This window comes from Lygodium microphyllum, chromosome 2 (assembly GCF_053477565.2).
Source record: "Lygodium microphyllum isolate KBCC chromosome 2, Lygodium_microphyllum_v1.1.10, whole genome shotgun sequence".
Classification (NCBI taxonomy): domain Eukaryota; kingdom Viridiplantae; phylum Streptophyta; class Polypodiopsida; order Schizaeales; family Lygodiaceae; genus Lygodium; species Lygodium microphyllum.
The window spans coordinates 111928849-111946025 of record NC_141136.1 but is presented as its reverse complement, the minus strand read 5'-3'; the positions used below and the strand labels follow the sequence as shown (position 1 = coordinate 111946025).

General features: G+C 39.5%; 1 protein-coding gene across 3 annotated transcripts; it reads right to left on the bottom strand.

Moving 5' to 3' along the window:
• Nucleotides 1-2577: 2577 nt before the first annotated feature.
• Nucleotides 2578-16361, bottom strand: LOC148040194 (uncharacterized). Of its 3 annotated transcripts, none has more exons than XR_015694421.1 (8): nt 15702-16359; nt 15144-15196; nt 15005-15042; nt 14598-14898; nt 13205-13617; nt 12902-13087; nt 3523-3742; nt 2578-3436 (listed from the first exon to the last, which is right to left on the bottom strand). XR_015694421.1 is itself a non-coding variant. In XM_087697487.1 (7 exons), the coding sequence occupies exons 1-7, from the start codon at nt 16075-16077 to the stop codon at nt 3806-3808; spliced, it is 1374 nt and encodes a 457-aa protein (XP_087553613.1). In that variant the 5' UTR covers nt 16078-16361; the 3' UTR covers nt 3692-3805. The 3 variants fall into 3 exon arrangements, 1 of the variants encoding a protein (XP_087553613.1); XR_015694420.1 differs by having other exon boundaries at nt 2580-3443; XM_087697487.1 differs by lacking the exon at nt 2578-3436 and having other exon boundaries at nt 3692-3812; nt 15702-16361.
• Nucleotides 16362-17177: the final 816 nt, after the last annotated feature.

The following is a 17177-nucleotide window of genomic DNA, read 5'->3' as shown; positions in this document are numbered from 1 at the left end:
CATGTTACCTAAAAAAACCAAATGAAGAGACTAGTTGATAAGGACTAAAGAGTATGAATGAGTTGTAGGTGTCATGGGATCACCTCAGTTGTTATCCCCTTCACACCATGTAATGAAACCTAGTTTTAAGCAAAAGAAGACAGTTTTTGTTGTATGTAGCAATTTCCTTTTGTCTCTTGATCTTGTTGCCCTTTTTCAAATCAGCATATAGGAGTTGCCATATCTTGTGAGAAAGTTTTCTTGTTTTAAAAAAACATTGAGACCCAATAGAATCCTCTGATTTTTTTAATTATTAAGTTTTTAAGAGTATGTGTAGATTCATGTATAAGTAAAGTGTATTACTTTAGTGTATATAGATTTAATAGAGTACAAAATAGGGAGAACGTGTTTGCAAAATGAGTGATTATCTTTAATTTTTTTGGATATGTTTAGATTTATAGATTAGCAAGAGTGGGTTATTCTAGTGGATTAGACAATTCCTAGGAGACATGAGTTTAAATTTTTGAAGAGGGAGGAGTATATTTATATGGTAACTAATGAAAGGGTGCACAAGGAAAATATCTAACCTTATCAATTATTTTATGTTAAAAGTATAGTCTAATAGTTCAATTCATGATCTATGGATTAAAAATTACAATGTATATAGGTATATTAGTATATCTGCATAACCTTAGACAGTTCTTAGGAGACGTAAGTTTAAATTTTTAAGGGGGGAGAAGAATATTTACATGGTAACTAACAAAAGGGTGCACATAGAAAATTCCAAAAAAATGTCTAACCTTATCAATTATTTTGTGTCAATCTATATAGTTTAATTCATGATCTATGGATTAAATACTAAAGCATATAAATATATTAGTATATCTACATATCCTAATTCGTAAATTAGTCTATTTAAACTTGAAAATAATCTTCATATCTAGTTTGCGTGCACAATTAATGTTAGAAAAACAATGTGTTTGTGTTCGTGTGCCTGTCTGTGTGTGTGTGTGTGTGTGTGTTCTCATTATCAAGTTTATTACAAAGACATGCATATTATTTCAAATAAGTACTTTTTCATAATAAGAGAATTACTTGAAATAAAATTTCAATAATTTCAATTGGTCTTTACAAGATTTAATGTATACCAACGGTTCATGACCAAAAGTGTCAAAGGCCTTCATGCTATTACCTAAGAGGGGCTAGTGATCTCCTATTCCATTCATGATTCACTAGAAATTATTTACCAACCCTCATATAGATCTAATCGCATTCCCTACTATATATCTACCACATCTCTACTCATGTAGCTTGCTCATGATACTCACATTTTGTAAAATTATAATAATATTCTTTCATGTCTACCTCTACCCCTATTGATTAACCCTACATCATTTCCTTTAAGGTATAATCTTTCATCAATGAAAGGTTGCTCTCTCTTATTATATGTAATGCATCCCTTTGAAAGACATTAAATTAGCACATAGTCTATATGTTATCATACTTCTAATATAGTGAAGAAAATGATGTCATGAACCCCATTCATATTTGGGTCTACTAAACAATATGAGAGTAACCTTGGAGTAAGGAAGAACATACAAACCTTGTGCAATGAAATGATACACCCACCATTAGGAATCATAGATGGTGCATAGCAAGTATTCCAAAAGCTTCAAATCTCTTTATCTACTGTAAGTAATCCTTCTGCAATCCATGTTTGACCCGAGGGATTGTAGGTGACTAGGTGAAAGATCATCATGGCATGTCATCGACCCTACACTTAGGGACAAAGTAGCAAGGGAAGGGACCATTTGGAGCCAAAAAGCTATTTGCAATGCCATGAGCAAGGAAGCAAGAATGGATCAAGTCCAAAGTCTTTTGACTCACAATCAAATATTTAACAACAAAGAACCAAGGGATGTGATGCAAATTGTACATAGATATTGGTACAATTTAGCTATATTTCACTTGTGTTGGTATTGCAATGTTTAGTTTGTTTATAAGATGCATATAGCATTCAAATCCACTATATTAGTTAGCAAAGGGTAGTCTTATTGCTCTAGAGGTGGCATCTTAGAACATGCACTATACTTCATGTGGTCATGACATACCATCATTTTTGTCAATAAGTACCACGGCAATTTTGTACCAAATGACCAATGACAACACAAATTTAGCTTACCATAAAATAAATGAAATGTTGATATCGCTAACAAGAATATTTAAAGAGGTTGGTGCATTTTCAACAAAATATTAAAGACCTAAAATCTTAAAACACAAGGATATAAAAATCAATAAGCTATAGATTTTGCATAATGTTTGCGGGATTGGGTTACAATATGATATCTCTACTTGGTAAGTTAGTTACAATTTGTTTCACGCCCCAATCCTAAGATGAGAGTAAAACTTATAGATTAATAGGGTTTTCAAGTGCTCAAGTCAACCTTTAGCTCTTATAGTTTCAAAATGTGGATTCGTACTTGCACATATCAAATATTAAACCAATCATGAGTTGGGTGCAAAACCAAAAGAAAATAGTATGAAAATACCAAAGAAGAATTCAAATCATGTTAAGTTCTAACAAGGATCAAATGTGGAGCTTATCTGATGTTTAATGTGATAGCAAAGCACACTTTGAGCTTCAAGGATGGGGATGCTATAAGGTATGGATGCGGATGCTATAAGGATATGGAGCCCCATCCTATTCTTAGACGTATATGGTACACATACATATGACAATAGGACTAGCTACATATTCTTATGGCATAGATGGACAAAAATGCACTTCATAATTCCCAATGTAATAGCTTAGACAATACCCCTGTACATACAATAATACTAACAAGGTGATTTTCAATGTAGCCTATCTTCAACATAATGTTGAAGTCTTATCCATACAAAAAGAACAGAATGTGCATTGTGGTCAATGTGGTGCATTCGCTTGTGGAAAGTCTTGACGTTGGCTCAAATGGGTTGATGAAGTTTTGGAAGCTCGTTCAGAAGTAAATGTACAGAATTAAGTGATCGGGCCGTTAAACAAATAGCTTGTCCCTGTGCGAGTTGATGATCACTCATCTTGTGGGCTCTTGTATATGCTGTTGTACATGTAGGTATCTTTCTTCATCGTAAGCACTAGTAGACTTCACCATTTTACTTGCTTTTGGTGTATTAGCTTGTAACAAAAGCTGATTATTAGAAACACTGGTGGTTATCCCCTTTTTACTTGCTTTTGATAGGAGAAAGGTTATATCATTAGCCAACAGACTCTTTGCTTCACAATACCCACCTCAACCATGAAGCTATACATACAAATACCCCAAAAATGCTTATGTGTTCAATATACAGTATACAGTTACAGCAACTAAATGAGCAACAGGATGTACACACTCACAAGCTCCAACCTCCAGGCTTCAAATTGCAAGCCCGCAGTTCCAAACTCTGAGTGAAAGTTCCATGCCTGAGCCCTGACACAAAACAAGATAAATAAACAAGTCTTTGCTGTACTGAATAACATTCTTAATTGGAAGCAAGTTGTAGATTTACCTTACAATCAGCAATTGAGATACAATGACACAATCTGGTGGGTCGCAGCGTGCAAAACTGGAAAAATCTTTACACCTTTCTGCCTTTCTTGTAGTGCTGGAAATGTCCATCCATGATAATCCTCAATTGTAATTACACCTGCCAGTTGCACTAGTATCACCAATGCTGTATGGCATTGGCGATATTGGTACCAGAAGAAATAGTCCACTGGTGTCTGCACCTGTGTACATAAGTTTATGCATTGTGTGTATGAGATATTGAATCTGCATTTGTGTCCATCAATTCAGGCACTGTGTATACCCAACAACCATGCACACAGAAAGGTGAGTCTCATAAATTTTGTTATTGCAGATAAGTACAGAATTCCATTCCAGTTATGAAAAAGTAAACGAAGAAAACTTACCAGCTCATAAACAAGCTTAAGTCCATCTGACATTCACAAGGATCACAAGTTTATGTGTAATCAGAAACTAGTGGTAAGCCCATCATATGCAAAACTAGTTCCAACAGCTGAGTTTCTTATTCTTCAAGTTAAAAATTGATGAGATAGCATCAATTCTGGACTAAATGCATGGTCTTAACAAGAGTTAACATGCTAGCTATACTAACTAAAATGAGCCAGTAAAGAGTTCTGGAAGGATTTGAAATGATCTTATTTGGAGGGATCACTCTAATCTATGGGCATTCTCAACATGCATGCAGTTTGGTGGCCATCCTGAAGAACACGACCATGGCAGTAAAGAAGATCAGAGAGATTTCAACACTTTTGCAGACTTAGAAGTCAAAGTAAAGACAAGATCCATAATTGTCCTTCACTGAAAGCACTCACTCTGCAAGTTAACTTTAAGATATGCTCATTACATGTGTAAGTTGTTATTGAGCAGTACACCAGCTGATGCTCAAAACAAACAAAATTATCCAAAAACAGGTCAAATGTGATTCAGGCCTGTGAACGCACAATGCAAATGCTGGATACCTGGAATCAAACTCCAGGTAGCACATAAGTTGTGTAACTAGAAGATAGCAGATGCCCATCATCAGCAGAATACCACACAGCTGTTCAACACTAGCAGAGGACCTGTTCATCTGCTGCCTTCAGATGCGACCCATCCAACACCAAGGCTACTGGACACCCGCCCATGATGACTAGTGCAGACTGGTTGGGAGTCAGGACATCATCACCCCTGTTGCGCCCAGCCTCCACGCCAGCTCCATCAGCCATAGCGACTGCCCTGCTGCTTGATGACCTTCCACACAGCATTGGCAACCTTTCTACTGTCCTGGCAACCTTTCCTGCTGCCCAAAGAGGTTCCTGCTAGCTCCAACTGACTCCAAAGGCTGCTCCTGAAACCAGCCTTCCTTCTGTGGATGGGTAGTAAATCCCTGATTACAACTTAATTACAGCAGCAAACAAAGTTCCACCCTTAGCAATTCTTTCTCCTCAGATGCGACCGTTCGTCTGACAACTCAATTGTTGCAGCAAGGCATTAAACCTACTAACATTCATTTGAAACTGCAAGAATAGCAACCGACAACCCCTCTGGCAAATCACAAGCTCATGGTTATCTCCAAGCCCCCAGAACGAAGCCCACATATCATTCACAAGTAGATTCATTAATCTACTTGTCTCAGAAACAATTGTTGAAAGTGCCCTTACTTCACCTCCTAGATCAGCCGATACCTGTTGGAGAACACTCCATGTGCTTTGTCTCACACACAACACCATATAGACCTTTAGCTTATTCATGTAACTCCATTGAGTACATGGCAAGTGCACGAACATAAACCCATCTGCATTTCCATCAACTCTTTCATCCTGGCCTCAAGATTTTTAAAGTCCGAAGCACTTGAAGTAGCTCTCCTGTTCCTACAAATCTTTGCAGCACAAGGCTGAAAATACAAATTTACCTACTAATCTTGGACAATGCACACCCGATTGGCCCCAAAATTGGTGCCTCTTTCGGTATTTCTTTAGCTTTATTGAAGAAGAAATTAAAACAATGGGATTCTCCCAATCCCCTTCACAATCCAAACTCCCCTTGCTGTCCAAAGTGACCAACAAGTCTTCAATCTATTTTGCCCCTTAATTCAGGCACTTAATTAGCCTTCACCCACTTCATTGACAATGGAAATGCCCCAAATTCAATGGTTGGCTAGTCCACCTGAATTTAGCTGAGATTCACCTCACCATAAGCCCTAAAAAATCCAAGTCTTGGAGCTTCCAATTTTTGGCATGCTTCCCAAGGCTGCTGCTAAACCCTAATTTCTACTGTAAATTAGGGGTTACAGCAAAGAAATTTGTAATTTCTGAATCTCCAAGGGTCCAAATGTTGAGATCTTCAGAGCAACAACTTAATTACAACAACAAACAATAAATGCAAATCTGAAAATACAAATTTACCTACTAATCTTGGACAATGCACACCCGATTGGCCCCAAAATTGGTGCCCCTTTTGGTATTTCTTTAGCTTTATTGAAGAAGAAATTAAAACAATGGGATTCTCCCAATCCCCTTCGCAATCTAAACTCCCCTTGCTATCCAAAGTGACTAGCAAGTCTTCAATCTATTTTGCCCCTTAATTCGAGCACTTAATTGGCCTTCACCCACTTCATTGACGATGGAAATGCCCCAAATTCAACGGTTGGCTAGTCCTCCACCTGAATTTAGCTAAGATTCACCTTAAGCCCTAAAATATCCAAGTCTTGGAGCTTCCAATTTTTGGCATGCTTCCCAAGGCTACTACTAAACCACAGTGAAAACCATACCAATCTGCATACCAAACATAGTGACTAGTACACGGAATAGTGATCTCTTGGCAAACAGACTATTTAGCTACAATACCCTGAATGTATGCTGAATACATTCGAGATCCACTGCTTACTGAGGAGAGAAGGTGCTAGCTCCCTCACAAGCATCAGGTAATACTCTGGACCTCTGCTCTACTAAACCTAATTGAGCCCGAACTAAAGTCAACTCTAGAAAGTATCAAGGTAAAGCTTCTGCAACAACTGAGGATGGTCTACCAAGTCATCCTCCTCCATCCATTTGGCATCCATTGGTGAATAATTCTAAAACTTCACCAAGTACCTTCTGGAACCCTTGCCCTTAATCTTCCTCTCTTTGTTTGCCAAAGTCTGCTCTGGTACTAGTATTTCATCGAGCTCTTCAATCTTCAATTGAATTTCACCAGATACATGCTCTAGCACATCTCCATGAAAAGGTCTAAGCATGCTCACATGAAAAGCATTGTGTATCCGCCAGTGTGGAGGCAATTTCAGCCTATAGCATGCATCACTGATCCTCTCCAACACTTGAAATGGCCCATAGTATCTCATAGACAGCTTTGGATACAATCACTCTTGCATTTACATGATTCCTAAATGCCAAGAAAAATATTTATCTACATTTATATAATTTGTAAATGTCAAGAAAAACATTCTTGATGCAATTACTTGATTCATAATTTCTTGTGGATTTTTCTAATGGATCTTTCTAATTTAAAAATTGATTTATTTTAGTGTATTTCGTTTATATGCAGGTAAAGAAGAGTTTAACTCAATGCGGTGCGATGTTGTGTAATTTATTCTACCTTTCAAAAATTAAAATCTAAATTAATAGTTCCTCTTATTCTAACATTCCTTTCATCTTTTTCAACCATGCCTTTTCAGATCGCAGCAATACATAATCGGCTCTGCAAAGTGCAAAGCACACCTATGACGATCAACTGCTCTCTTTTGCTTATCCTATGATCTTTGAAGCGCATACTTAACCTTTTGATAAGCTACATCCATGCTTTCCACATAGCATTTTTATCTCTTTCCAACCCTATTTTCATATCTGCCCTAATTTTCAGCTTTATTTTCAGATTTACCCTTTTTCTCAGCCTTTGCCTCTTTGACATGTGACTTAGCATCATCATCATCATGGAATCCTGCATCCTTTCCACGCAACAATGTGTCGGCTGTAGTAGCAATTTCTATAAGCTAAGACATGCTTGAAACAGTGGACATAATGCAAAAATCCTGAATACCCTTTCGCAAACCACAAATATACTTCTCCACCTGCTCATGGAGGGATACTGTGTGATAAGAAGTAACTGGCAACAATGCATCCCAAAACTTCTTAGTATACTAATCCAAACTCTTGCAGTCTTTGGAATTCAACTGATTCCAAGTTGTCATAATGTCTACTTCAAAGGTACTTGTCAACCAATTTGAAGCAAACATTTGCTTGAACTGGACCCAAGTGGTAGGTGACTTTCCTTGAATAAGAAGTGTAGACCACCACTGCAATGCATTTCCCTTCAAAAATGTGATTGCCTTGCGTATCTTAGATGCCTCTATGAAGTTGCCTCCAAAATAGGCTACATCAAACTGTTGAATAAAAATAAGTGCTTTCAGTCTATCTTCTGCACCACTGAAAGGCTCAAACTTTATGCTTTTGCCACCTTTATCATAGTCCTTCAGTGGACCTATGGGAGTCAAGTTATCATAAATGGACTGCTGCAAAAAGGATCATTAGCTGCATTTGCATAAAAATGGCTGAAGTAACTCATGGACCTTCGCATGAAGGAGGGCACTTCTATGTCAACTCACTTAAATGAGTTTCATTCCATTATTAGTCATTTGTCTTCACAGGGGATTGAATTCAAGGGCACTCTTCTTTCCTTGTTCCTCTTAGTTACATTGCCTGAATCATAAGATACCTTTCGCATTGCTATGTGTGCCAACATACCTACTAATGGATTACAATTGTAGGATGTAGAGGGTGCACTCTTGACTGAAGAGGTTAACGAAAAGAATGCCGATGCTTCCCGCACCTCTCATGCTTTGACAGTTAGAGGCAATAATGATAGGAGCGATAATGACCAACATGGAAGAGACTCTCGACAATCTCGCTCTCAATCACATGGGCAATCTTGCAATAAACCCATGGTCGTAAGTCCTCATTGACTTGTCATTACTATGGGAAAAACACGGCATATTCAACCACTATCCCATAAGTTGCGCAAGGACAAGTGCAAAGAAAAGGGCAATGATAAAGTACAATACAAAAATGATCGCCGCAACATTGTCCCTAGCAAGTCCAATGTTAAGATTGAAGAGATTAATGTTATGCAGACTGATTCTGATGATGATTTCATACTCGCAACTTCTTCTTGATACTTCACAGCTGACTAATGCTTTGTCAAGGTATTCTCGGTGTTGGCTAATAGATTCAGGGGCTTTCTTTCATGTGACCCCTTACATAGAATGGTTTCACTCCTATCGCAATATGACTCGAATCTTGATCTGTCTATTTGGATAATGGCCTGGCATTGGCGATAGTTGGTATTAGTGATGTCCAGCTACAGTTTGGTTCAGGTTGCATGTTTGCTCTTCATGATATACGTCAAGTACCGGCTCTTACGAAAAGCCTTATCTCTAGTGGCACTTTGAATGATGCATGTTATGTAGTTTCTTTTGGTAATTCCTCATGGAAGATTACCCATGGGAATCTTGTCATGCATATATTTGGGGCATTCCAGCTTGCATTCCCTTGCTGAAAATGCCCCAAAATTTGGCACATTTTCAACTCCCAAATTTGGGGCGATGATTAATTCAAAATGCCCCAAATTTGGGGGCTCTTTTAGATCCTGGGATGATGAATCCCAATGCCCCAAATTTGGGGACATTGTGGCCAAATATGGGCCCCAATCCTTAAGAAAGCTCCAAATTTTGGGGCAACTGCCAACAACTGATCCAAAATTCCCCAAATTTGGGGGAGATAATGGTCCTACTGAACAAAAATCAATACTGAGTAGAGAAACACTTTGGTTGGTGCTTGATACGAGATTCCTCACCTGTTCGCCGGCGGAAGTTGGGCCAAGCAGGAAGGAGAGGCAGGTGGGGAAGGCAGGACAGGCGGGAGCAGCAGGCGAGGCAAGCGGGAGCAGCAGGCGAGGCAAGCGAAACAGGCGGGAGAGGTGAGACGCGAGAGGCGAGGCCAGTGAGAGAGACAGGAGAGACGGGAGTCGTCGGGCCACCAGCAAATTGCGACCCTAAACGGACACCAACAAACGACCTCTTTTTTTTCCTAATTTCCATTGCTGGAACGGTCGTTCCAAACAGGAAACGACCCAAGAACAGCCAGGAAACGGCCCAGAAAGGGAGGGAATGGCCCGGAAAGGGAGGGAACCGGACATGAGACGGGCTGGAATGTTCCGTCAGCATTTCCTAGGCTCGGACCTCCCGAAACGCGTTAATTCGTTCCTATGTGCCGCATTGGCCGTTCCCCATCTCTATGACCCACATAGAAGATGCTCTACCTTGTATCAAAGGAGCGGACCTCCACTGTAATGCATTTCCTTTCAAGAAAGCAACTGCCTTTCAAATCCTGGAGGACTCCGTGAAGTTCCCCCTTGAATAGGCTACATCAAACTATTGAATGAAAGTCAAAGCTTTCATATGAGCTTTTGCCTCAATTTTGAGATCAAATTGTGATCAAATTTTGCAATCAATTAATGACCAATTTGAGTCACATTTGCAACAGTTTGTGATCAGTTCTCAGATCAGCAAATGATCAATTTATTATCAGATTATGCTCAATTTCAACGGTTTATAGTTGGTTCCATCAACAACCGAAAGCTAGTAAATGCCATTGACAAGTTCAGCCATGGTTTATGTTGAGAATATGCTTTACTATGATTGTGAAGTCAGATAAGTTGAGAAACATGAGTTATGGATGTATCCAATGGATTTCTAGCAACAGTTTTAGATTGTTTTTCAGATTTATGTCATGTTTATGCTGGGTGGAAATTTTCAGTAAGGTTTGGGGCATATGGCATGGTTAGACAACAATGGCCATTGTTGTGGCTATGATGCCTTGTGAAAATTCCAGTACAATATGCTTTTCCTTTGGCACAATACAATGCAATCAAGGACAATTGCAAGGATTTGAGAGGAGGGAGGAGGTCACAAGGACATGAAATTTTGAGATGCTCTAATATTGCCGATAACATTTGATTAAGATATTAATAAAATGTGCAAGGTTATTTAGCACATGTGATACACATGGCAGTTATTTCATGGTAGCAGGCCAAGGACCCTGAGGATACATTGGATGTCAAAGGCAAAAGTTATAATAAGTTATGCTTGATGGGTACTAGGTAGTACTCAATGTCAGATTTTGGCCTAGACCGATTTATTGGCCGCTAATATCAATGATAACATTAGAGATTAGGCATTAATTAAGCAATTTGAGCTAGTCTAAGAGTCAATAACTGCTCAAGGATACTTGGAAGACAAATTGGCCTAGCCAATTTAAAAATTTACTAGTGAAATTAAATTTTTTAGCACTACAATATTTATTAAATTAATTTTTGAATTTAACATTCTAAAAATTAATTTAATAAGCTGGATAATGCTGAAAAATGACATTAGAAGGCTACCACTTGGCAAAACTTACATGTGCAAGTCGGAAAAACGTTTTTTAGGGGCTAGTGGAAGTCTATTCCAACCATTGTAAGAAAGAAGGAGGTTCTTAGTGAGCAAGGAGAGACTGTTGACATGGTTTGCAACCACCAAGGATCAATCCTACAGCATGTGATAGCGGTTTGGAGCCCTCCAGGAGTAGGTGACATCAGCCCAAGGTTCTTCTGGTGCAGATGACAGCATACAGGATGAGGTAGCAGTCTTTCTGGTGGTCCTAAGCTATAGGTGACAGCTTCCATGGCTGTTTGAGCAAGGCAATAGCAGTTTAACCCCTTAAATTTCTTAGTCTCCTTGTTGATCCAAATGCCTCTTACTGCCACAAATGATCAACAAGCCTTCAAACCAATTAGCCTCTTGGTTTGCTTGGAGATTGGACTTCACCCTGCTCCTTGAAAGACAAATTCAGCCCCAATCTAATATTGGTTGCCTGGACTCTTGAATCTCCCAGGAATTCCTCAATTTGAGCTGTTGGAATTCAAGTCCTGGACCCTCAATTCTGAGTATGCATTTCGAGGTGGCTGTTAAACCCTAATTTCTGCTGTAAATTAGGGTTTACATTAGAGATTAACTGAAATCTCTTCTTCTAATGGCTTAAATTGCTGAAAAATAATGAGATAACTTGAGGGATGGCTGGGAAATGAGATAAATATCAGAATTTCATTGCAAGAAACGTTAAAAAGCTACTGTTGCCTTGCTCAAATAGCAATGAAAGTTGTCACCTACAATTTAGGACCACCAGAAAGACTTATGCCCCCTCCTGTATGCTATCATCTACACCACAAAGATCTTGGGTGGTTGTCACCTACTCTTGGAGGGCTCCAAACTACTATCACATGCTGTAGAACTAATCTCTAGTGGCTACAAATCACGTCAACAACCTCTCCTTGCTCTCTAACAACCTCCTTCTCTCTCACAATGGCTGGAATAGACTTCCACCAACCCCTAAAAAGCATTTTTCCCACTTGCATGGGCAAGTTTTGCCAAGTGGCAACCTTCTAATCCCATTATTCAGCTTATTAAATTAATTTTTGAATTATTAATTCTGAGAATTAATTTAATAATTATTCTAATACTTAAAAAATCAATTTCACCAGCCAATAATTAAATTGGCTAGGCCAATTTGTCTTCCAAGTATCCTTGAGCAATTATTAGCCCTTAGCCCGGCATTCATTAATTAATTAATGCCTAGTCTCTAATATCACCACTAATATTAGTGACTAATAAATTTGTCTAGGCCAAAATCTGACACCGGATACCACCTAGTACCTGTCAAATATAACTTATTACAACTTTTGCCTTTGGCACCAACTGATATCTCAGGGTTTTACGTCCCACAATGTCAAATAATTGACTTGCATATCTCGCATGTACAAGTCACATTAGCATATTCGATTAACTTTTAATCAAATGCTAAGCAAAGCAATAAGTTTCACGTCCTCTTGATACATACTCAATAGGGGCTAACTAGGCCTAAGCTTCGTGCCCCTTCCTTGAATATCAAATCTTACCTTCAAAGGGGGTGAACAAGTGAAACAGACATGAAAATTAAAGTTGCAAACAGAAACTCATGAATGGACACTTGTCAAGAGTCAAAAGCAAGAGTCAAGAGTTGGCGCATGATATTCTTTGTTTTCAAATATGCTAGTTAAGGAGCATCAAAATCAAGAAAAAGCTTCATAAACAATCATCTCTTTTCAAGTTAGTTCTAGAATTGTGAAACAAAAGGCTAGAGCTTTGGGAAATATACAGCTTACTGCTAACACTTTCAAATGAAAGTACAAACAGGTGTGTTCATGAGTCTACATGAATTTATTTTCCTTGGATAGATACAAAATGCACTTTCATGCATTTATCACACGAAAAGAAAACATCTTAAGGAGCTTTGAGAGCTCCCTATTTACTTTACCTTGTCTCTAGAGTCACTTGACAGAGAGCAATTCCAGCCTCTGCTTTAGATATTGAATTGTTTGCTTCCTTCAGTAAAAGTTGTGCCTCCAAAAGAGAGCACTTTAGACTCTCATTTTCACTGTCTGCATTTTCCAAAGCTTGGGCTGCAATACGAGCTGCACGTTCCGCTTCTTCTAATAGAAGTCTGCAGAGGGTAATGATCTCATAATAAATTACAGAACATTACCAAGCACAAGCAAATGAGATTGAACATTCTATACACAAAGAGAGAAACTCGCAAAATCTTCAAAAATGGTCATACCTAGCCCTTTCAGTGGCTTCACGCTGAGCTTGAAATGAAGTAGAAGTTCCATCATGCTGATTAGGTGTTACGACCTTTCCACCTTGGTGGGCATGGTCATTGACTGTAGTACCTCCATTTACTAGAAATGGCTCCTTCTCTTTGACACTTTGTAAACGAAGCTGCTTAATTCTTTGTAACTTTTCTTTGGATGAAGGATCACAATAGGATGATACACTGGTTGTGGTAAAGTCACCAATAGCTGGAATGGAATCTGACCACCTGGTTTCATTGGATCCACTGTAATTTCCAATAGCAAGTAGTTGATCAAACTGTTTATCCACTATGTTGTCACTCTGAAGCTTCTTTTTGTCTTGAGGTTGCTTATTTTTCCGACACTCTCGAAAACCTTCAGACATTCTCTCTCTAAAGACCTGCCAAGGAAAGCAGCACTTCACAAGCCTGCCATTCTCCAAGCACTGTATTTAAACTCAATCACCTCACACACATTTGCCATGTATTAGGAAAGTGATAATTACCTATTTTCTAACTGAAAGTCTGATCAAAGTAAACCATACAATTCAGTCGCACATAATAAAACTCAACTATTTCTTAACCTAAAAAATCTATATGGTTAACCTGAGGTCCTAAACACCAAGACAACAGCTGGCCAGCCTATTTACTTTCAAAAAAAGCTCATGGATGAAAGAGAGAGCTAACTTTATCAACATTTAAGAGAAGGAAGTACTATATCGGGAACTATAAACTTTTTGAAAGAGAAAGATGGACACCAATGAACTGAGCCCTGTTACCAGAGCCTGAAATTGACCAGAAACTTCATGGCCATATTTATTAAACACAGAATTGTGACACTGGAGATGCAGACATAGTTTTGCTCGTTTTATTGTACCCTGGTCCCTTGACACTCTGGTTCAGCAGTTAACAACCCCATCGAGAATGGAAGTTGCAAAACTTCATAATACAGAAGAGTTCCTCGACCCTCTGACAGATTCTACTCTATTCAGCTCACTTACTATGTTTGTAGCACTCATTCCCATATAGAGCTATCTCAGTTTCAAGGTGTTGCCTTTTCTTTTGCAGCTCATTAGAGTCAACTCATTGTTCAGAGGTTTATGCAGTAAACTGCATGGCTGTTAGAAATCGAAGCTTGGAAACTGCAATAGCTAATGTGATTTTTTAGTATGATGTATTCTCTGCAGGGCAATATACACGATGGGGGAAGTTTCAAAACAAACAGAGTAGCCGCAAAAAGGTCATACCAGTTCAACCTCATTGACTACTGAGACATTCAAGCAGTTTAATCAAGCAATCAGGTCATGAGCTGCACTAATCAGAACCATCTGTCTGAATTGGCAAATGTAACAAAACTTGTACCACATGCAGATGCCCTTACAGGATCATCCCATTTGGCTCTGACTCCTTCAGAAATTTTTTGCCTTTGCTCTGCCGTCCACCTCCTGATGCGTGGGACCTTTTGTTTTTGTCTCTGTTCCTTAACTGCTGCATAATGGTCTCGTCTCATTTCAGCTTTCAGAATATTGAAGCTATCCCATTCAAGTTCATCTTCTCTGCAATCCCCAAGCCTTGCAGCCTCAGCTATTCTTTCTTTCCAGTCCCCAACAATTGATAACTGTCTTTTTTCAAACAACATTCTGGCTTTCATATGCTTCTGAATTTTCCTTTTGGTCTCTTCACTGCATTAGCAATGGAGAGCAGAATTGAATTACTGCAGTTAAACTGGTATATATTCGCAGTAGTTAGTTAGAGAGAAGCACCCGAGTTCCTTGAGTAGTTATTTACCTTTGAGGATGTGAATGCTGCCTCAATTTCTCACGTATCTGCAAGACATTCAATAACCCTTAAAAAAGAAGTAACCGTGAGACCTGCCCTTAATGTGCTGGACAAGAAGCATGCAGACAGAAAAAGATAGAAGGCTTACTTTGGGATCTTGCATGACTATCCTGATTCGCTCACCAATCCGGGCAATTGTTGCTGAAAACAAATAAGAACAAACCATTTGGACACTTGTCTCACTCACTCTTGCACCCATGCAATCTATCTGTCAGAATATCACCCAACCAAACATTGTCACCTAGATACAGTCATTGCAGCACAGAAGATGTACATGAAACAAGAGCCATCAGGGGATCTAATTATATCTGATGCAGCCATTGCAGGACAAGAAGATGCACAGTGAAACAAGAACAATTAAGAAATGTAATGTTGTACTCAGGCTCGAGGGTCTGAATGTGGAGCACCTTGTGATTTGCTTTCTCTAGCCTCATCTTATAACAGGTATTCTGTGGAACCGATACTACAACGCAATCTAATTTGTTGTAATGGCTTAAAACAGAACCAGCAGGCCCCCTCTCGAGCAATACTACACCGATACTAAAACGGAACCAGCAGCAGCTCAAAGTACTTCTGAAGAACGCAACTTAATTATTTGTAAGGGTTTAGAAAAGAACCAGCGGTAGCTGAAATGAGTATTGATCACCTGGTGAGTGCGATTTGCCCTTATTCCAGGGAGTTCTACCCTTGTTAGCCAAGCCAATTTTCTCTCTACGCCTGCGTTCCCCCTCATCAATGTCATCATCATCGTCCTTGAGAGGGTTATCGTCCTCGTGAGAATGGTCCTGCTGGGGCTCATCATGATCCCCAGCAAGGCAGGAGGCAATGAGGAGGCGACGGGGTATGGCGGGAGGGGAGGAACGGGCACCACGAATGCGGAGCCATGGCCGGCCTTTTCCAAACGCAGGGGACAAGCGGAAGGAAACACTGGGAGCTGCTTGTCTTGTTGCTGGAAAAGACCGTCCGTCCGTCCTTCCTGCTGACGCGACCGCTGCTGCCGTGCCACCGCGAAGCGCAGCCATGGGGTATCTGCAGCGGCGGTGGCAGCGCGGGTGGTTATCATGGTCCTAGCCACCCATCATGTGAATCGTGTCCGACTCCTCTTCTCGACACCACCATGTCAGACTCCTTCATCAGGCTTCCAAACTTCACGAGTGAACAGGCTTATCCACATCGGTAGCCTACATACCCACTCTCACATCCAGGCTAGTTTCACATTGCCCCGGATGATGGAGCATGTGCCCATGGCGCAGGCACCATGTTTTAGAGTTCGCTCTCGCATTTAGGCTGATTAATTAGGCTGGTTACACATTGCCCTCCATGGTTGAGTATAAGAGAGAGAAAGAGAGAGAGAGAATCATTACATCATATGTCGATACACGATAGCAGGTCACATCTAGGTGGGGGAGATTCCCCATCCAACACTCACATCCACGCACAACTCACAAAGCGATAACACATCTTGAAGGAAATCATCATACTATGCAACAAGGCTTGAACCCTTGCAAATTTGTGTCATGCTAATTCTTATAACCAGTGGATCTTGTACATTTTCATACTAAAGGAGGGCATGAACGGTTAAAGGTAGGGGCAATGCATAATCAACCTTAGATTGAGCAAACAACCACACACACACACACAGTTGTGATATTGATGTGTCAATGGTGGATTTGTGAGTATATTGTTTGTTTATAGGTCATGCACATCAGGAAGATTATGTGTATTGACAAGTAATTGTAAATATACTTACAAGTATCATGGTTCACTCACATGTTAGTCATTGTATAGGTGTATCTGTCTCTTATTGGTGAATACAATAGAAACATTAGCACAATGGTCAAGACAATCTGTGATTTTGGATAATCTAGCTCCTTGGAGATGCTAATGAGATGTTATATGTCGGGCATGATTAATTTCTTTCAACACAATACAAATGCCACGATATTTAAACCCATGCCACTAAATGGAGCATATGCACATGCTTCCGACAAGATTTAAACCTGTGCCACTACATGGAGCATTTGCACATGCCATACGCACCATGTCACCAACCAATAACTTACAAAAGTTTATCCATTCATCATCTTTATTCACACACAATTAATAGAAAATGGGTTTTTTA